This window comes from Eleginops maclovinus, chromosome 12 (assembly GCF_036324505.1).
Source record: "Eleginops maclovinus isolate JMC-PN-2008 ecotype Puerto Natales chromosome 12, JC_Emac_rtc_rv5, whole genome shotgun sequence".
NCBI classification, from domain to species: domain Eukaryota; kingdom Metazoa; phylum Chordata; class Actinopteri; order Perciformes; family Eleginopidae; genus Eleginops; species Eleginops maclovinus.
In genome coordinates, this window is record NC_086360.1 from 7,056,877 (window position 1) to 7,077,095 (window position 20,219).

A 20,219-nucleotide genomic window follows, 5' to 3' on the forward strand; every position below is an offset into this window, starting at 1 on the left:
CCACATTATACTGTAATCTCTGGACCATTTCCATGAATATATTAAGTTATCCTATCTTATATTATCTAAATCTCCCAGTATGTCTACTGAAATTCTACATTGAATAAACTGTTAAATGAATGTAATAAAAATGTGTTATTATTTAATATGTCAGAACATTAAACTTGCATTATCCAATTATTCTGCCACCAGCTGTAAATCTAACATCATACACTCCTGTAGTGTGTGTTCAGGGTTTTGTAAATGGTCTGAAACGCTGGCTCCACACACCTTGTAGAGAGCATCAACCTTCATTGTAAAGCCGTCGACGCCCGGCATGGCTGACATGCTCTGCAGCTCCGGGATGTCGGAGGCAAAGGAAGCCTCGAAGGGAACGTCGTGGAAAAAATCGTCACATACGTCCGGCTGTTTGCGATCCTGCAGAGGAAACATGAAAGAAATAATCAATTTCTATTTAATTTTCTTTATAAAATGTCAAAGTATTCCTTCAATCTATTGGGAATTGCAAATACTTATTTATATTGACTTTCAAGAAAAAAAACTATCTGCTGCATAGTGTAGGTGCAAGACACATGCATTAAAGCAGTATTTCTGCTAGACATGATAATGGATGGTCAAAAACACCATGTGATGATTTACATTGAGTGGCGGTAGTTAAAATAACCCACATGCTTTGAATATCTGGGAAAATTATAGTAACGAGTGAGACTGGTCAGACTGGTCTAGCAGGTAGAAAAAGGGAAGATCTATGTGAGTGTGTGTTAGTGTGAGAGCTTGCATAGCATTGCAGGGTAAACGTGTTATCTTCCCTCGTTTAAAGGTAAATTCAGATATTGATCGCTTAAAGCTAAACAGATCACATTCTTACTTTGGTTTATTCAAACCTGAAATGCAGGTTTTCAGTAAACATTATTCTTTATTGCCTGAAATGTGAACCGTCTCTCTTTAAATGGAGATCATTTGCATCCTTTTAATGAAAATGTTGCGGTTGTATCTTTGTTCCAACGGCTGGAGCCTGCTTTTCCTGCTAATCCTTTATGTCAAGTGGTAAGACAACCAGACATCTGTTTTCAATGTCTCTGTTTCATGGTATATATACGTTTATTAAATTATATCTTTCAAGATGTTTATCTATTTTTTACATTTTTCCAATTCATTGTTTCAATTTCATGTTTTGTGTTTATTAGCTGTAACTATCTACTGTATCCGTTTCACAATACAATTCTTTCCGCAGTTCAATCCCTTCTCTCTTTTATAGTGAACAGGAAGTGCCAGTTTTACACATAAATAGAAAGAGAACATCTAATAAATGTGAGACTCAGAACAACAGATTTACAGCTATTGATGGATTTCTTATATGGAAATATATATTATGTTAATTTTACAGTAACTTTGTTTGATCCTTTTTAACAAACCTGCATTTCTTTCAACAACTCCTTCTATATCATGTTTAACCTCTTTTGAGCTCTTGTGTGGCCAGATTATAAAGGTGCCTGAATCCTTTATATGTTAGTTTTTCATATTTTTGAATGCCTTTATTGAAGAGACAGAGTTGAAAGGAGACACAGGGGACGCATAAATGGTACTAGGCTGGTCTCAAACCCTTTACCCTGTGCTATAATAATACTCAGCTGCAAACATATGATGCCGTTAGCACAGACCGGATACAAAAGACAAAATAAATGTTTGTACCAGCAGCAAGAAGCGATGTTTGAGGTGCTTGTTGGGCTGGATGCAGCCGTACTGCGGCCCCTCGTTGTACAGTGTCCCTGTGGGGTCAAAGAAGGGAACGTATCCATCCCTGCCAGTGCAGAGGTACACCTTCTCCAGCTGCAGCTTGTATGCTGCGTTCAGGTTCTGCTCAGGGTTCCACAATACCCTGCCATACAGAGTTTGTCCTGCAGGGAGAAGCAGAGGTAAGGGTTTGTTTTTGTTAGTGCATAAACATGTTTGAGTTGCTTAAACCTTCTTTAGCGGCTGTTTAAATGCAGTGAAGATTATAATATTATGCAATAAATGCAGATTTCACACTAATAGGACAAGGTCGACAAGGCAAAAGAAACAACGTTAACTTTGCATCTCACACTGTGAATACAATAAGTCTGTATGTTTTTGGAAAAAAATACATGTCATGCTCAGATTTTTACACGGTTTAGTTGAATAGTTGATTCTCATTGGTCAATTTGGACATGCCAGAGGTCTTGCTAATTTGGCCAACAGACTGCTGCTAAAGAGAACATAACTTTCCAACAAGTGCAGTCATATCGATCTGCAGAAAGAGGATCAGTTAATTTAACGTCAGCTGTGGACACCAAAAAATAGTTTTCTCCATCAGTAAAAAACATGGAATACTTTTTGAATATTAATTTTGTATTGTTGGAGAGCACAACACTTTGGATTTATGATGGCTTAACTATCCCCAGAATAGTAAAGATCCTGATAACCAGAAGTGTCCTTTTTTTCAATGAATGACCTCGCTGCATGTTATCACTTATTCAGTTGATCGATCTTTTGTCAAATAAATCACCACCTGCAATTCAGGAAGAGTTTGGAGTGTCAAAAACAAAAACAAAGACGTTTATCTTTTTACGACAATTGCTCGTATAAAGTTCAGCTGGGAACCTTACTAAAACAAAATATTCTCCATCTGTCTGTCTTATAAGTGTTCTTGTCCAGTTGTAATCTGTTCTGATGCACAGCACAACTGGTAGCTAAGCATTCCTTCAACCACCAGTCTCCTAAACTTCATTTTAACCTACATTATAAGCATTTCATTTTCAAGCAGAGTTTTGTTCCTCTAAACATACCCATGGAGAACGCTCCCTTGTAATCCATCTCAGCCATTGAGACATCAGCGGTGGCCGGGTCCATCATGAACAACTTCTCGTTGTTACACAGCTGGAACTCCGTGTTGAGGGAGTAAACCACAGGAACGGGCCGGTTGGTCTGCTGGAAGGCGATCGGCACCAGGAACCTGTCAGACAAACACAAGACGGAGTGTTTCACACAAAGGGTTAATACATGGATATTCAGGCAGACAGTATGAGGACAATAAAATATAAAAGTAGGTAAACATGTTCTAGTAGGAACAGAAAATACAGATTCAACCCTGGAAATTAGTAAAATATGTCTCCTTTAAAAAAACAATATGTCATTATCAAACAGTTTGGACAAAACCAGGGACGTACTTCTCTGGAGCGTGAGCTGTGCAGGACAGAGGTTTGTCCCCGGGGTCGATCCAGGGCTGGGTTGGCTGGACGGTGCAGGGGACCAAGAAGACGGTGTACTCTCCAGAATAGTCCTTCCTGTTGAAATATTCCCAGGGAGGATTATAACCAAGATAAAATCATTTTCAAACACGATGGTTTTCACACAACAGTTTTGGTTGTTCCTCAAGGATTGTTCTGAGACTCCCTGCAGCAAACAAGACATCAACTTCCATAAACCGTTTACTTATTTAGTTTCGAATAACTTTTTTTTATGCTTATGAAACAGTCTCAATTTAATATTGAATCCTCTATATAACCTACATAAGCAAACAAGATCATCGGCTAATTTTTACATAATTAAATGTTGGTGGCTCGTACAAAGTTTCATTGTACACCATATTTTCCGGACTACAAGGCGCACCTGAATATTAGCCGCACAAACTAAAATTAGGGGAAAATCCTGTTTCGTTCATACATTAGCCGCACCGGACTAAAAGCCGCAGGTGTTTTAATGTTTAATTACCATATGTAAGAGAATATGCATATATCTTTCTTAGTGTGAATTTGCGGAAGTTTGTTATTTTTTCCGCGTAGTCGGGAGGGAGTTGCTGACACACAGTCGTCCGCGCCCTGATGGACAGTCCTTTTCGTTTCCTAAATCTGTGACACCAGGATGGTCCACCTCTGAAATGTTCTATCTTCATTTCGGTGGCGACTGTTTTGGCTTTCAGTCGGATCTGCACAGTTGAAACACCTCGCCCGTTTACTCTCTGTGTGTTCACCCAGTCTTCAATCAAGTCTTCAAGTTTGGGCCATCTGCTTTTATTACCTCTGAAAGCTTTTTTCGTCTTTTTGGACTGAGCCAGTTCTTCACGCTGGCGTCTCCAACGTCTCACCATTGATTCGTTTATACCAAGGGTAAGTGCAGCAGCTCTATTTCCCTCGTTGAGAGCCAAATCAACTGCCTTTAATTTAAAAGCTGCATCATATGCATTTCTTTTGTTTGCCATAATGAGGGTTTGTGGATGAAAGCTTCCTTTGCTCCTGTAATACTCGTCTTGCTCTTGCTAATCTAGTCTCTTTTTTGCGCTAATTCGTACGGCACTACTTTGCCTGGCGGACGGAAATGTGACCAACATACCACTCTTTTCCCCCGTGACTGTGTGTCTGATCACATGCCCTTCCGCCAGACAATGAAGTGCCGTACAACAGCGGAACAAACCAAAACAAAACCTCTTACGATATCACAAAAATCATGAAAAATCCATAGAAAAGCCGCACCGGACTATAAGGGTTCAAAGCTTGTGCAAAAAGTAGCGGCTTATAGTCCGGAAATTACGGCAGTTAATATTCTGCCACAAATAAATCTAATACGGAAGAAAAAAAATATTCAAAACAAATAGCATACTTTCTCCGCTTTGGAAACTGATTTAAAGGTTAGTAAGATCAAGCTTTTTAAAACCCAGTGAGCAGCTCATGGAAACACTATCCTTTTTATTACAGTGGGTGCCAAAATCAACGCAGAATAAAAATGTGTCTTGCTGCTGTTAAAACTGAATACATTTAAAAAAGAACTTGATTAGATTCAAAAATATATCCAATGTAATGCTCTCTCTTTAAGTGGACCTGCATCTTAGTATTAGAACTTCCAGTATTAATATTCCCTTCCTGAACCATAAAATATCTACGTTGATTGATTATGGCCGTGTCAGTGTCTGACCTGCTATAGGAGCTGGTAGCCCTCCACAGCTGGTACGGTGAGTCAAACGTCTGAGCGCTCCACAGAAGCTGAATGTCGAACTCAATGCCTCCGAGGTGGTCGGGAGCCATCAGGTGGGACTTGTGGCCCGGCAGAGTGTGGTGCTCGGGGACAAACTGACCTGGAGGGGTGACAAAAGAGAAGAAGACTTTAAGCTGTAGGCTCGGTCTTGTCAGTAGACTAGCTTAGACGTTGTGGTGTATTAAATCTGTTCAGTTAGTTACTCTCTGAGGTCATAGAGAGTGCAGAGAAGGTGTCGTTCAGGGGCCATATGGTGGGCAATCGGATGTTGTATAACAACCTCTGAACTACGTTAGGGGGCCCCTATGAACGGATACATGTCACTTAATGAGGCATACATTGTCATTGATTACCTCCTGTGAGCACACACACTTTGGACACGCACACACATTTTCTTCTATAAAGTGTATGCACAAAGACAGTTCGGGGGACTCAATTGGCTCTGGGAACCTCGTATTGCCCGTGTTGGTGTATGATACTATGCTGTAGTAATAAACTGTATTATATACAAGCTGGTGTCTCCGGAGACTTCTTCATCATCTTCACAAACATCGCTACAAGATATACCTCAACGTCCTTTAGTTCACACCAAAGCACTCAAAACTTTCTAACGAAAAATCAACAAGCTCTGGACTTTTCTTTGACCTAAACATCTCCAGTGGACTGTCTGAACTGACCTCTGAATTTGGCATGGGTTTTGAATTCAATCACCAGTCGTCCGTCTTCTCTGATGTAGATCCTGATGATCTGAAGCCTGGCTGAGAGGACGCTGTCCGTCTGGATACCTGCACTCAGAAAAAAAATAGAGGAGGAAGTCAGAGGTGAGATCAATATGACAGCAGCAAAGCAAAATCTGATGAGAAAAATAAAGCAACATAACAGAAGACTGACAATGTTACATTATTGAATAGAATAGAGAACAGAATATGAATGCACAAGGTACAACAAAACCATTTGTTATCATTTTCTCATCGAGATTCACTCAGTCCATTTTGTCTCTGCTGTGTTTAGGCCTGACCTGTCCTCCAGAGCACTGTGTCGTAGAAAAAGGAGAACTCCATCTCGGTGTGATGCTCCAGGGAAGCCCAGCCTCTCGGTGCTGTCACGTAGATGTAGGACACGTAGAGAGGAACCTGCACCGTCAGGAAGGACTGAGCCGAGTCCCGAACCTGGAAGAACGACAGCATGCTTTAACAGTCTCCACCTGCAGGCCGAAACCCCTCAAAGAGTCTCATGAGGATTCGAGGTACTGTGAATGAGTTGTTTTTGAGTCTTCTTGATTGATAGGTATTTAACAGTTTATTCTTGACCTTGGAAACAGCCCGTTTTGCAGATTTTGATGCTACTGTTTGTTTAAAAGTCAAGAATTGACTGTCATCTCTACTTTTGAGAAAAAATGGACCCAAAGAAAGCCCAACAGTTCTATGAATAATGTCAGTTTAATGACAACTGAGCAAAAACCGATGATGCAGACTGTGGTACATGGTCAGAAGACCCAGAACAAGTTAATGGAGTTTTATCAATCCAGATTCAGATTTTTATTGTAGCCTGAAATATAAGCGCTAAGCATCATCAGGTAGAAGCTGAGGCGGGAAATCTGCTCTGTTGAGGGGTCTGCTACATAGTTAAGTGTCTCTCATTGGAACATTTGGTCAATTTAAACCTGCATTGAGACAAAACAGTTCTTATGTACCTGGAAATCAGCAGTCACAGAGCCACTGCAGACATCGATGAGCTCCGTCATGTCGTAGTAGGCGTCAAAGGTCCAGATGCAGTTCTTGAGGTTGAGGTGCTTGTAGAGCTGGATGCTCTTGGCCTCCCGGACGTTGGGGTTGAACTGGTAGGGGCGGTCATAACCCGGACCCAGAGAGATGCTGTCAAAGGATACGTCGTCCAGGAAACCAGCCTCTGTGGAAGAATATCGGCAAAGTTTGAATTAGCTACAATAAATCCAAAAGAAACTCAGAAAAGTACAATTTCTAATTTAGAGGTACAGTTGTTACCTATTTAACTTATTTGACCATTGTTAGCTGGGTACTATGTTAAAGACAGTCAATCCAAAACCGCATCGACCACCGAGCAAATTCTCTAATTTTACATCTTAGCAGTACACTAAAACCCTTTTCTGAAAACATTTGAAGCGACAAGGCACAGAATCATAATTGATATTTGATCAGGGCTGCCTACACTTCAGAAATGACTTGGCTCGGATTGGTTGATTTACTACCAAGCACTGGGGGGATTGTCTTAAGATTATCTTTCCCATAGGCTACTGTCAGGATATAGACAGTTCGTTTGAATATGGCAAGACTCTTTTAACCAACTTAATCTTTATAAAAATATCTGGTTTACGCAGAATTCTAATCCATTGCAAAAGGTAAAGTATATAACATTGCAAGTAACTAAATAAAGAAATGCAAATTACCAGATAGTAATATTGTGATAAAAAAATATGAAAAAGTTTACGAAGAACTGTATCTGGAGTTTTGACGCCTAATATGACATGCCAGAGCCAATCGATGTCTGCCATGGTTCTGGGATGGCCGATTTCCAAGTAGATAATCACTGTTTTGTCATTCCTGTGATGCCAATAAACATAAACAAAAAGTTTATGTTTTCTGGCATCACAGGAGTGTGTGTTTGTGTGTGTGTGTGTTTATGTGATTGTGTGGTTGTGTGACTGACCCGAGACACCCTGCAGCTCTTTGAGGGTCACGAGGTTGGAGCAGACGTGCTGCTGCCTGTAGATGGACTCTGACAGCAGGAAGTGCAGGTTGTGCAGCGGCATGGTGGACACCAGGGGGAGCATGCCGTCCTGATGGGGGATCTGCACTGAGATGTGGATACTGAACAAAGAAAGACAGAGAAATTAACAAACAACACATAACAAGAAGTTTCTCCAGTTTAAAAAGCCACCATCTGCTCGTTGCGCCTCACCGGTTGGGATGCTCCTTGTGCTTGACGTCGAGGTATTTGAGCGTAGCGATGAAGGACTGAGCCTGGAAGCCTCTTGCGGTTCCCGTGGTTACCGGTGTGTGGCAGATGGAGCCGTCGGTGCCGATTGTGGCGATGTTGCTCCTCAGCGGTGTTCCAAGGTGACCTGACTTATCCCTGGCCTGAGCAACGCAGCGGACGTGGAAGCGACGGCTGAAATAAATACTGTCCAGGACCTGAGAGAGGGCAGAGTAGGTGAGACATAAGAGACGGCAAAAGGGAAAAGATGTCAATGTGGACACAAATCATTATAATATTACACCATCTTAGCTTAATAGCTGCTGCATCATATAATTACAATCATTGACTATATAAATACAAATGACAGTGCAACACAGGTGGCTGGAGTAAACAGCAGATCATGAATCATGTCCCTTACATTTTAATGGATGGGTCAGAGGACAAATAAAAAAATCTGCACCATTACAATTTCCCGATGTTGGTTTCAGTCATTTCAGGTAATAGTTTTCACGCTGATGTATATTCAAGTGTTCATTTATTGGATATATTTGGTTTAAAGTAGTTATTTGTTGCTAAGTGACAGCTTAAGTGACAGCTGCCACATTTCTATACATAAATACTATGGGTAGTTGATGTGTCTTTTTAGCCAAACAGCTAACGTAGCAGCTATTTGGCTCTTGATTGACTCAGGTGGTTGTGAGGGCGGGAACTTGTTTCCGCAGCTCGAACCCTCCTGACCAGACTCCCGAACTAAATAATTTCAAACTATTCAGATGGTAGCTCTATTTTGGGAAACTGTTATCACGCTGATGTATAAATTAATTCAATTTGGTTAAAAGTAGATATTTAATGGTATGAAAAAGGGGAGGGATTTCATGATTATCAGTTGCACTCAGTGAACATTATCCCGGATGCTATAGAATTGCAAAAGGGAAGAGATGTACCTTTCAAAAGCTGTCAAAAGTTGATGTTTTTAAGCATCTGACAGATTACATTTCTTGGAGATACAGTATATTACAGATATAGAGAGATATTATGGGTAGTTTTTGTGACTTTCTGGCCAAACAGCTAAAATGGTGCTAATTTAGCAGCAACTCGACTCACGCTAACAGGCTATGACCGTATCTGGCTCCTTGATTGATTGTGAGGGCGGGACCTCGTTACCAGATACAATTCTTCCTTTAAAGAAATCCCCACTCACCATATGGTTGACGCTGGTATACGGGGTGGTGTCCGTGACTGTCTCGAAGGGGGAGCGGGCCCCGTTGGTGTCGGTGGGCGCTGCCACCTCCCAGGAGAAGTGAACCTGGGTCTGGTTGATACCAGCCTCCTCGCAGCGCTCCTTCATCACCGAGTACTTGGGGTAGTGAGGGTCACAGGGGGTGACACACACCAAAGGGTAACCTGGAGAGGGCGTCTTCTTGCTGCCTTCTTTTGTCACCTCCTGGACGTGATCATAGTCAGCGAGGGAAACAACCTGAGGAAGAGGGAGGATGGGTACTGATGAAGTTCTTCTCTTAATTTCCTTTTTTTAACATTTTTTTTTTTACAACAAATGTCACAGGTATATCATACACTCTGTATGAAAAATGGTTCCCTTAGGAATTTGGGGTACATTTCCCCGACGCATAATTAAAGGCTTAAGGAACATAGCTTCACATATAGCAAGTGGTTCTGGTAAAGCATGAGAAAAGTAAAAGCCTTTCAGTGGTGCCAGTTTTGCTGGATAATGTTCGTTTTTTATTTGCAAGTATCAAAAACATGTTAAGCTCTGAGAAATTAAGTCCTTAAAAAAGCTGCTAAAACACAACCTGTAGTTGTCTGTTTGTCAGCAATATAGAGTGGTGTAGTGGTGACTAACTGAGGTTAGCATCGCAAGTGCTCCCTTGACAAAAGCCAATGGGAATATCCCATTGGCTTTTGTAATTGTGTGGCAAACTGACATTTAAGATACTTAAACCTTTTGTTTGATAATCTCCTCATATTAACACCACTCTTGATAGTGTAAATCAATCACCAGAAGTAAATAGCTAACATCACGTCAACACCGCTAAGCTAAAAGAAGCTAATGTCCGGTGTGATGACGGTTAGCAGCCTCATATAGCATTTGCTTTATGCTGCTAATGCATACATTCTTGAGTGGGGTATTTATTGATGTATTTGATGTGGTAGAACAAAACCTCAGACCTGTTTTCAAACTAGAGCACAATGCTACAGCAGTGTGCTTTCAAATGCGGAATTAAGGAATAAATGATGTCATTATTTAATTTAAAACTACTGCAAAATCTTACAATAGGCGTAGCAGGTAGGATAAGGCTGCCTGAAGACTCCTGATCCAAAATGGTAACAGTTGCCATAGTTATCTCCCCAAGCACCGCCTCGACAGGGTCGTCAGGGCCGAGCACTAATGAGAAAGACTCGTGCCACTCCCTATCCTCATTGGACAGAATCTCGACTTTAAACAGGATGTGGTCCATACCTACAGAGGGAAACAAAGAGAGGCATTTGAACCTGACATTTACACAATAATCTTATCTTATAAGAAACTTATGTATGAATTTTCAGCACTAACCAGGGGTGAATTTAAGCACTCTGCTCTTAGGATTGTAGTCAACTCCAGACTGGGCCGACCCATCCCGGGTGCTGCAGCGGATCTTGGAGGTCCGGTCCAGATCCCCCCCACGGACCACCTTAATGTTGAGAACTTCGATGCCATCGGGACCAGGAGGCTCTCTGACCTGATAGGCCGCCTGCTCAAACTCAATGGTAGGAGCTGGAGGAACAGGATGCATTGAACGGCATATAATAATGAATATTCAGTTTCCAATTTATAAGATAAAATAAATGTAGTTTAATAAAACCGCCCTGCGCTAAATCCTCCCTTCATGAAGGTTAATGTTCTGTCTTTGTTGATACGGTTTGTTGATACTCACTTTCTCGGTAGTATTGTGAGCTGATTTATGTAACACTAAGAGCTGTTTTGAATATTTATTCTCTCAATTTAATTTAGTAGGGGAGGCAGGCTATTGGAAGAGACCAAATTAGTTTTCAAGGGATAAGTCTGCTGAAGTCTGGGAAAAATTGGTTAGTTATAGAACACAAAACATTAATAATGACCAGGTTGTAAGATGTGACAATTAATGTATGTATTAGTAGTATTGTTGAATCCAATATGAGTTAGCTATATATTGTAAGTTATGGTCAGTCCGCTTTTTTCCCCTTGTTTCAGTTTTTCTTTTTCTCTTTTTCTGATTTGTAGATGTTTATGTTAGTGTTATGTATACCTTGTATTTAAATAATTTCTTAAAAAGCAAAAGAACAAAAAGTCTGCTGCTACCTAACAAGAAAAAATATGAATATTTGTGTCCATGTAAAGAGATATATTGTTGACCACGTTATGATTAAAAAAATATATATTCTACAAAAAAAATATATATACAAAAAAACACGTCAAACTAAATGCCAAAGCTGACTTTATAGAGTTTTTAAATAAATGTGGTGGGGAAAGGGACTGCATCTCCACCTATAGTTGACAACATGATATCCAACACTTAGAAAATAACATTATCGGATACATTGCAAAAAGATGTATTCATCAGAACAGATACAATATGTGAATACAAAACGTTTTCTTAAGGGAGATTTTACTCAAAGAACATACAAACAATATTCTAATTTCTTAATAAAATACAATGAGACGAAAAAGCATGGCTATCATGAAAAAGGCAAACAAAAATATAGGTGTAGTAAGTGTCAGAATTCATCTATTCACCAGTAAGCTTACTGTTGTATATCCTATGATCTTACCATCTTCATCATTGGTGATGGTGATGGTGACGATGTCGCTAGCGCCCACCATGGCACCACTCCAGTGGTCTCCAAGTGGTGTCCCAAGATGCACCTGGAACTCCTCTTCAGGCTCAAAAACAGAGTCGTCGTTGATGTGCACGGTGCAGTTCTTTACCTGGAAAACAAACAATCAAGTAAAATATTTTAAAGGGACTGACACAAACAGACTTAATCTACTTTGTATAAACTTTTAGGATTCAATATACCTTCTCTCCTTTGAGGAAAGTGATGCGTGATTCGTCAACGTTCCTCCTCTCCTCGAAGTCGTCCATCACCATGGCTGACATGGTCCGGGTGAAGCAGCGCACAGATGACTTGAAGGACAGGTCACCGGTGCGGATGATGGGGATGTGCAGGACGTTGTCTTTCTCCTTGACAGTATAAGCGCTCTTCTGGAACTGCATGCTGGGAACTGTGAGAGGGGACGATGGCTGTGAGAAGGCTGAGTTTGTACGCGAGATGTAAGAGTTCTGCATATTTGATTTTAAAGGAATGCTCTTGTGTGTACTTACTGTCTTGGAAGGTGTCGATGATGACGACGTTGGCTTCATAGGGCTCTTGGAGGACAGCACCCTGAGGAGAACTGAGGAACACCACAAACGACTCGGATCCTTCGATGGACGGGTTCTGGATGTCGTCCATAATGGTCAAACTGCATGTCTGTAGAAAAAACAGTGTCAGTCAGGTTTCTAAAGATACTACTGTGTGCCAAGTTTGTGTTTCAACAGGTTTGCAGGAAGAACAGCTTGTTTTTAGTTTACAGGATACCCATACATTCTCAGGCATTATGTTCAAGACTTTTTCAAGGAAATTATCAGTCCCAATTCCCTTAAATTTAAAGCCCATACGAGTGCAGTTTGAGACCAGCTGACTGTAAATTTAAATGTATTCACACTTTATAATGGAAGATCGCGTTTGAAACAATTATGTAGCTGCGGAGCTGAAAAAAAAAAATCCACAAGACTTCAATTTCTATTCTTGTGCAATACATACATTTAAAGTGGCCCTATTATTCTTTTGGGGTTCTCCCTTTCCTGTAGTGTGTGATATAGGTTTTTCTGCATTAAATGGTCTGCAAAGGCAAAAATCCCTGTGATCCCTCCAGAGGGAGTATCTCTCCCCCACACTCGCCCAACCCCTGCATGAAAAGCCTTCATCGGATTCCTTTTTTTACTTCCATAACACAGTGATATCACTATGTATCATTTGCGCTGCTATTGGCTAGTGCTTCAACACATTGTACATAACATGCCAAGGGGCGGGACATATCTAACCAATCAGAGCAGACTGGGCTCTGGTTTCAGACAGAAGGTGAAAGGAGTAAAAATAAAGAGCCTTTTTTAACCAAAAAGCATGTAAACACGTCAGAGCAGAGGCACAAAATACAGATATGAACCTGGAATAATACACTGCCCGGCCAAAAAAAAGGTCACACACTCTAATATTCGTTGGACCGCCTTTAGCTTTGATTACGGCACGCATTCTCTGTGGCATCGTTTCCACAAGCTTCTGCAATGTCACAACATTTATTTCTGTCTTGCATTAATTTTTTTTAATCTTGTATTGATGACGGGAGCACATCCCAAAGATTCTCAATCGGGTTCAGGTCTGGACTCTGTGGTGGCCAATCCATGTGTGAAAATGATGTCTCATGCTCCCTGAACCACTCTTTCACAATTTGAGCCCGATGGATCCTGGCATTGTCATCTTGGAACATGCCCGTGCCATCAAGGAAGAAAAAATCCATTGATGGAATAACCTGGTCATTCAGTATATTCAGGTAGTCAGCTGACCTCATTCTTTGGGCACATAACGTTGCTGAACCTAGACCAGACCAACTGCAGCAACCCCAGATCATAGCACTGCCCCCACAGGCTTGTGACCTTTTTTTTGGCCGGTCAGTGTATTTCCTTGTTAAGTATGAACAAAGTGTACCTACAGTATGTCCATTTTCAAAACTCTCAATATTTTTCCCCTCAAATTCACGGAGAATTTCTAAAATGCAACGGATAGGAATGATTAAAACTGTCGAAATGCTTCTTCGTGTTGTTTCAGACGTTCTTTGACATTTATCCATGCAAAGATATTCATATTTCATCGTTTTAACAGGATATTTCTTTAATCCCATTTGAATCCATCTGGCTTTGATTCAGCACTTCTACATATCTGGACTGTAGGTCAGAAGTCTCAGTCTTCACCTCTTCGGTACTCCCAGGTTTGAACTCCACCTTCTTGGAGCTGGGGATGTAGTCGACTCCAGGGCTCGCTGAGGGGGGGTCTGAAGGTCGGGTGGCACACCACACAGAGGTCAAGGAGGAGAGGTCACTGCCAAGGCGCAGCACTGGTATTTCAATTGTGCCTGTAGGAGATAAGAATGAAACGAAGGTTTAGAAATTCATAATGTTAATACTGAGTAACAAATGAGTTTAGCTTTTAAGTAATAATGCTGCCTTAAGAGATTCCCCAACATTTTTAAAGACAATATCGCACAATGTTAATGTCAACACAATGAAGAGCTGTAGCTTGTCAAAGGCCATGAAATGTGTGTTACCCACTTCAAAGCCTGCTCAAAAATAAATGAAAGATATAATTGGGACAGACTGCAATGTACAGACCAATTTAAAAGGAAATCGGGCCGTGTCTCGTTCCTACAAATGCGCTTCGTAATGTTTAGGGAGCAGCTTATTCTGTTTCATGTGTAGTGACATTAAAATCAAATACATCACCTTTGGATCTTGGATGTAGCAATTATTAAACCACCCTATCCACAGCCAATTTGTAACTCTTTTCGCACTTTCCTAATTTCCCCATGGTGAGTTTTTCACATTTATCCTAATTAATAAAGCTTTGTAATGACGAACGAAAAGATGTGTAACTTCAAAGAATTTTGTTGGGGTTAGAGAAAAGAAAGAAACCCATAGACCACGAAAATGTAATTGCTTATACCAGCATCTTCGGTGAAAGTAAAGGTGGCGTTCCCGAGAGAAACAGTTGACGCATCGTTGGGTCCGTCGATGACAACCTTGGCCTTCATCACCTCCCCCACACGGGCGTTATCGGAGGCGTCCGACAGCACCAGCTCGAACTCCTCCGACAGCTCGTACTCGCTGTCGTCGATGAGCTTGACGTCGCAGGTGGACATGCTGACGCCAGGGCCGAAGATGACCCGGTTGTCGTTGGTCATGCCGCGGCTCTTGTAATCGGAGCCAGACTCCAGAGCGTGGAGGCTGCTTCCCTGCGCCGACTTTGCCACGGTGTAGCAGAGGGCCGACACCGTGCTGGAGGTGTCACCTGAAGGGAAAATGAGGCAGGAGAGGGTAACAACTGCACAAGTGCATTTTTAACGAGAAAAACTACAATTAATTCAGAACTCCGCTGCCAGGTGTTTATCAAAATCCAGAAAAAGAGAGAGCGAATACCTCCTGTTTAAACTACACTGCATTGGTTCCAAAAGTCTTATAGAATTGATTTTGAAATCCTTTTTCTGGTTTGTCGAGCTCTTAATGGTCTGGCACACTCAGTTCTTACTGATACTAAGGGCCTCACCAGCAGGCCTTTTAATTATTACTTAACTCACCCTAAAAGCAATTTTGTCCACTAGCTCCCAAATTGAGAACAGCCTAACACAAAATATTATACAGGAAAACTCAGTCGACATTTTTAAACAACAGCAGAAAAGACATTTTTTTAGATAAGCTTTTACATCCCTCCTTGAATTGGTCTTTCAATCTTATTTTTTATAATGTTTTATTTATTAATTCTATAGTTTTTAATAACTTATTGTATTGAGAGATTTGGTCTATTGCTATTAAAAATATTTTACTATTAAAATGTTTTTTTTACTCAGAAGTGTGTGGGTTATCTGTTGAGAATTTTTTGATATTATTAATAAGAAATGTTAATGATGCCTATAATGCCACCTTGTATTCCTTGAAATATATATCTCATATATCATGTACATATGCGCCATGTGTCAAAAACTATGACCGACAACATTCAGTGTTTCTGCTTTATGTGTGATCTATGAAATAAAAAGACATCTTGGTGATTTTCTTTCTGTAAACCGACGAATTGTTTGATAACTGGGATCTGTAAAGAATTTAGACCTGCTTCACACACTGGCTGTACATTCAATATGTTTCTGTAACACTTTTTCTTTTTTTCTTTTTTACTTTGACCTTATAAATAAGGAGATATTTATTTACACATTGATAATATTTAGCCAAGTTGAAATAAAGGTACATGTGTAAAATAAGATCTGTGCAGAAAATGTGTGTTTATCTTCAAATCCGTCTAATCAGGAATACTTATGTAAATACAACATTAAGAAAAGACGCCATCACATCGGCTGGGCTCTGGATGTCCACTCTTGTGCCGACTTTTCAGGGGAGCTGAAGCAGGTCTCACCTTACGTTGTGAATTGACCATCTGAACTGCTTCAGTGTATTCCCTAGAAAATGGTGTTCCTGTCTCTGCTATTCTCCACTCTGCTTTGTAGAGTTTGTGTGTGTGTGTGTGTCTGACACTGGCACTTGAGACACGATAGGAGAGAATATTAATACTTGTGTGACATTTAAGCAGCACAGCTCATAAAATGATTATATGTATCACACAGGTTGGATCTTAAAGTCAGGAACTCAAGAAACCTGCACTACAAATGACCTAACATGAAATTATCTTCTATATTTGCCGTACACTAATATTTTAAGATAGCTCTGACGAATATGATTGTTTTCTCCTCTTCACATGACAAGCGGTGCGAGCAGCTGCAGTTGAACTTTTTCAACTTTTGGCGACGGTCCCTCAAAGAAGGGTTGCAACAAGCAGATACAGAAAATATTTCTAAACATGTCAAATGTGTGACAAGATACCGGGGGAGCAGTCCTTCTTAATTAAGTGGTTACAAGAAAAAGAGCATACCAGGGATGTGGCGCAGTGCTCTTTACCTTTTCTCTCGATGGGCGCGTGGATGAATCCGGTGCTCTCATTGATGTGGTACGTCTTCTTATCAAACTGCAGGGTGGGCTCGTCCTCGGTGTCGTTGATGTTGACGATGGCGCGCGTGTTTCCGCCCAGCAGCGCGTACACGGGCATGCTCAGCTCCACGTGGAAGCTCTCAGTTCCCTCGAACACCTTGTCGTCATTTATCACTATGGTGCACACCTTGGTGTCCTCACGCTCATCAAACTGTACCTGTGAAGGAACAGGAGGGCGGTAAGGGTTTATGCTTATGATTGGACATGGAGTAATATCAAATGAGTATAAATCCAAAAACATAGGACAGTAAATATAAAGCCCTTGTGTTCTTCACATGATACGTGCATGTCATAACAAGGTGGCAAAAATAATATACAGTATAATCCAAAGGTAAAAAGATTTGTTACAAAGACCAAACAAAACAAGGAGCCTATTTCACTGCTGTTGATAAAGTCATTATTTGTGGATTTTTATCTTTTTTTTGCATCTGAATAGTTTGCTTTTTATTTTTGATATCAAGACGTGTGTAAAACTTGATGAACTGAAAAAATTAGTTTGATAAAAATGACCATGAGGCATGGGAAAACCTGAGTTTTATATATTCTTTATTTTGGCCAATGATCAGCAGCTGTTCTGTTTACTCTCTTTTAGTGCTAGCATGTGGACTGTGAGTGTAAAAAACTCTGTTTCAGTCAGGCTTTAGAAACAAATATATTTGGTAAAGTGGAGAGAAATATCAGGTTCAATGTATTTGCTAGATGGAAAAAAATATATTTTGGGAAAGTGAAAATTGGTATGACCCTTAATTACAACATATTCCTGGTTGGGGTTTAAAGTGGGTCTGACAGCAATAAGATACAATCTAAAAAGTGGTCCAATGCTCTTGGATAGTTAGTTTTTGAGACAAATGATTGGACACGAATTCCAAAAAATCATCTTTGGAAGAATTTGCCAAATCATTGATACTTTTATTTAATTTGAACTTGTAATAACTATACACAAAAGATCAGGTCGAAGCCAGAATCAAAGGAAGGTTGAAGCTATGACTCTTTTTTTTTTCTAAGATGGAAACAATATTAACAATGTAAATAAATCAAAAAAATGTTGACATTAGTGTTGCCTGGTTACCTGTCCAGCATACTCCACGTAGTCCTGCTGGCCTGGACGGGACCCCACGCTGCTGGTTGAGGTGGCGCTGGCCTGTTCGGTGCGGCAGAGCACGATGGCGTACGGGTTGAGGTTTCCTGTTCGCTTGACCATTACCGCTACAGTCCCGGCCTTTTCGCTGACATTGTAGCTGTGGAACCATCACAGGAAGTTATTTTACTGACGGAAGCTGGGCAGGAGCTGACTGGTATGACTTTTAGAAAACTATCAGAAGAGTTCCTGAGCCAAGTTATTTCGGAAACAGTTGAGGTACATCTCGCATGCTGGAAAATACGGACCTTTTGTGCTTGAAGCTGATGAGGGACCACTGGATGTGGAAGACATTGTCGCTGACCACATTTGGTTTGCTGTCTTTGACTGTGAACTTGAAGGTATCCATGGTTTCCTGGACGTTCTCCTGATGCAGCACGTAGCGGATCAGACCCAGGTTGATATCAGCTACAGGCGATCAAAGTCAGCTTATTAATGATCAAGCATAGAATTCCTTTGTGAAAGTGGCTTCAGGGAAAATCTATTAGAGAACTGTCCACTACTTTTTGTATTACTCTGAGATATCTTACTACTTGAAAAACAGCAGAACAGATCAAGAATAAACATGTTTACTTCTTCCTAGAAACCAGAGTATCCATAATTCATTAATAGCTAATAGAATAATCAAATAGAAAACAAAAACCATGACAATTTAAAATACATTTCATTTCTTAAGAAAGATGGAAAATTAGTATACAACGCCAACATTACAACTCCAGCTAATTGTTAAGATTGCCATGTACCTATGAGGATTAATGATCTGTCCGTTATATTTGTGTTAACTATATATTATAATTAATTGTTAATATTGTACTTTATCCCCTATATTTTTGTTAAGATTGTGTCTCATTATTCTTGTGAATGCCCTGTAAAGATACAAGTTTATAAATTAAAAACGAATCAAAAAAACATTGAATTATTAAAAAATGTTCTTCTCCTCTTTTCCAATATTTTCAGGATCAATTGGGATGGAGACACTGTTATTGGGAAAGAGCTGAATGCAGAATGCGAGAGATATACTTTTGAAAATAACGTTTGAAACACTACAGCAGGTACTTAACAGTGAAAACCAGAATTATAGCTGTATCTATGAGACTGAAGCAGTGATCTTTACCCAGCATGCCACTCTGACCTGGCTGTCTGCAGGGGGCAACACGTCACAGACTGTCTCTACACGGATTGAATCTTAATAGTCAAAATCTTTGCAAAGAATGTATTTCCTGTGAAATAATGATCCTATATAATTTGCACCCTCTGGCCTCTTTCCATTACTCGAGTTCAAATTTGAAAATGAAGATGAAAATCATCATTGGATCACAATTCCTGCCCATTCAAACATTCCAGAGGAGGTTGGAGAAAAAGTATTACTTTGTAATTGAGAGCTGAAAGCCAGAAGAAAGGATGAGTCCCTGTGAAAGATGAGCAGATGACCTTTAAGAAGTTTAGTATAAACACTTGCAGTGATGAATCGATATTAGACTTAATGGGGCTGCACAGGCTCAAAACTGTGTGTTTTGAATCTTAAAACATTCTCAGACTAAGGAGAGTAAATGTTGATAAATCCCGCCGTTTATATTCACATTCTCAGGGAAGGGGTTTATTATAGCTGCCTTACATTTGTAATCATTAAGGAAATGATGTTTACAAGCTCAGAATAAAGAATACCACCCATCAACGTGACTGTTTGCAAGCCGCACTCCAGCCCGGGGGGATCAACACTTCACAAAAAAACGCAGTGATCCCCGGTTGCAGCCTGGAGGTGAGGATAAGCAGGCTCATGATGGGAACACAGCTGAATAGAACTGTACATTGTCAATGAAAATGTGGTCAAGGTGAAACTGGATGCTGGATGCTGAGGTGCTTTTAAACAAAACTTCCAGTGAGGAAAACGCGGAGAGCATAGGTCTCAAGTTTTTACCGATGCATATAATACTTATATACTTATTCATAATTTGGGATTTGGGGTCACAAGCGCATATTGCCTCATTTTAAAGAGGCCCTATTATGCTTTTGGTTTTCCCTTTCCTGTAATGTGTAATGTGTTTTTGTGCATGTAAAAGATCTGCAAAAGCTAAAATCCCAAATTTCCCTCAAGAGGGAGTTTCTCTCCCACACACAACCCCCCCCCCCCTTCCTGAAACGCCTCCATTGGACTCCTTTGTTTACTTCTGTAACATACAGTAGTTACATCATTTTGTAACACTCCTTTGCCATTGGCTAGGGCTCCAACACATTGTATTAGATAGGCTAAG

General features: G+C 40.5%; 1 protein-coding gene and 1 long non-coding RNA gene across 2 annotated transcripts in view; one reads left to right on the forward strand and one right to left on the reverse strand.

The window, feature by feature from the left end:
• Positions 1 to 20,219, reverse strand: part of fras1 (Fraser extracellular matrix complex subunit 1) — a 245,586-nt gene that overhangs the window by 2,153 nt on the left and 223,214 nt on the right. The window contains exons 52-72 of the mRNA XM_063898177.1: positions 18,216 to 18,375; positions 17,899 to 18,067; positions 16,740 to 16,986; positions 14,740 to 15,084; positions 13,992 to 14,152; positions 12,306 to 12,453; positions 12,000 to 12,205; positions 11,752 to 11,908; positions 10,517 to 10,717; positions 10,236 to 10,423; positions 9,146 to 9,421; positions 7,927 to 8,159; positions 7,675 to 7,835; positions 6,683 to 6,897; positions 6,008 to 6,158; positions 5,667 to 5,774; positions 4,930 to 5,089; positions 3,189 to 3,305; positions 2,808 to 2,974; positions 1,693 to 1,898; positions 271 to 417 (exon numbers count right to left, since the gene is read on the reverse strand). Coding sequence (XP_063754247.1) covers positions 271 to 417; positions 1,693 to 1,898; positions 2,808 to 2,974; positions 3,189 to 3,305; positions 4,930 to 5,089; positions 5,667 to 5,774; positions 6,008 to 6,158; positions 6,683 to 6,897; positions 7,675 to 7,835; positions 7,927 to 8,159; positions 9,146 to 9,421; positions 10,236 to 10,423; positions 10,517 to 10,717; positions 11,752 to 11,908; positions 12,000 to 12,205; positions 12,306 to 12,453; positions 13,992 to 14,152; positions 14,740 to 15,084; positions 16,740 to 16,986; positions 17,899 to 18,067; positions 18,216 to 18,375 — 3,923 coding nt within the window. The remainder of the gene's footprint in view (positions 1 to 270; positions 418 to 1,692; positions 1,899 to 2,807; positions 2,975 to 3,188; positions 3,306 to 4,929; positions 5,090 to 5,666; positions 5,775 to 6,007; positions 6,159 to 6,682; positions 6,898 to 7,674; positions 7,836 to 7,926; positions 8,160 to 9,145; positions 9,422 to 10,235; positions 10,424 to 10,516; positions 10,718 to 11,751; positions 11,909 to 11,999; positions 12,206 to 12,305; positions 12,454 to 13,991; positions 14,153 to 14,739; positions 15,085 to 16,739; positions 16,987 to 17,898; positions 18,068 to 18,215; positions 18,376 to 20,219) is intronic.
• Positions 4,541 to 6,202, forward strand: LOC134874154 (uncharacterized). The gene is made up of 3 exons (XR_010167029.1): positions 4,541 to 4,645; positions 5,726 to 5,810; positions 6,001 to 6,202. It is a non-coding gene; the product is annotated as an uncharacterized LOC134874154 (long non-coding RNA).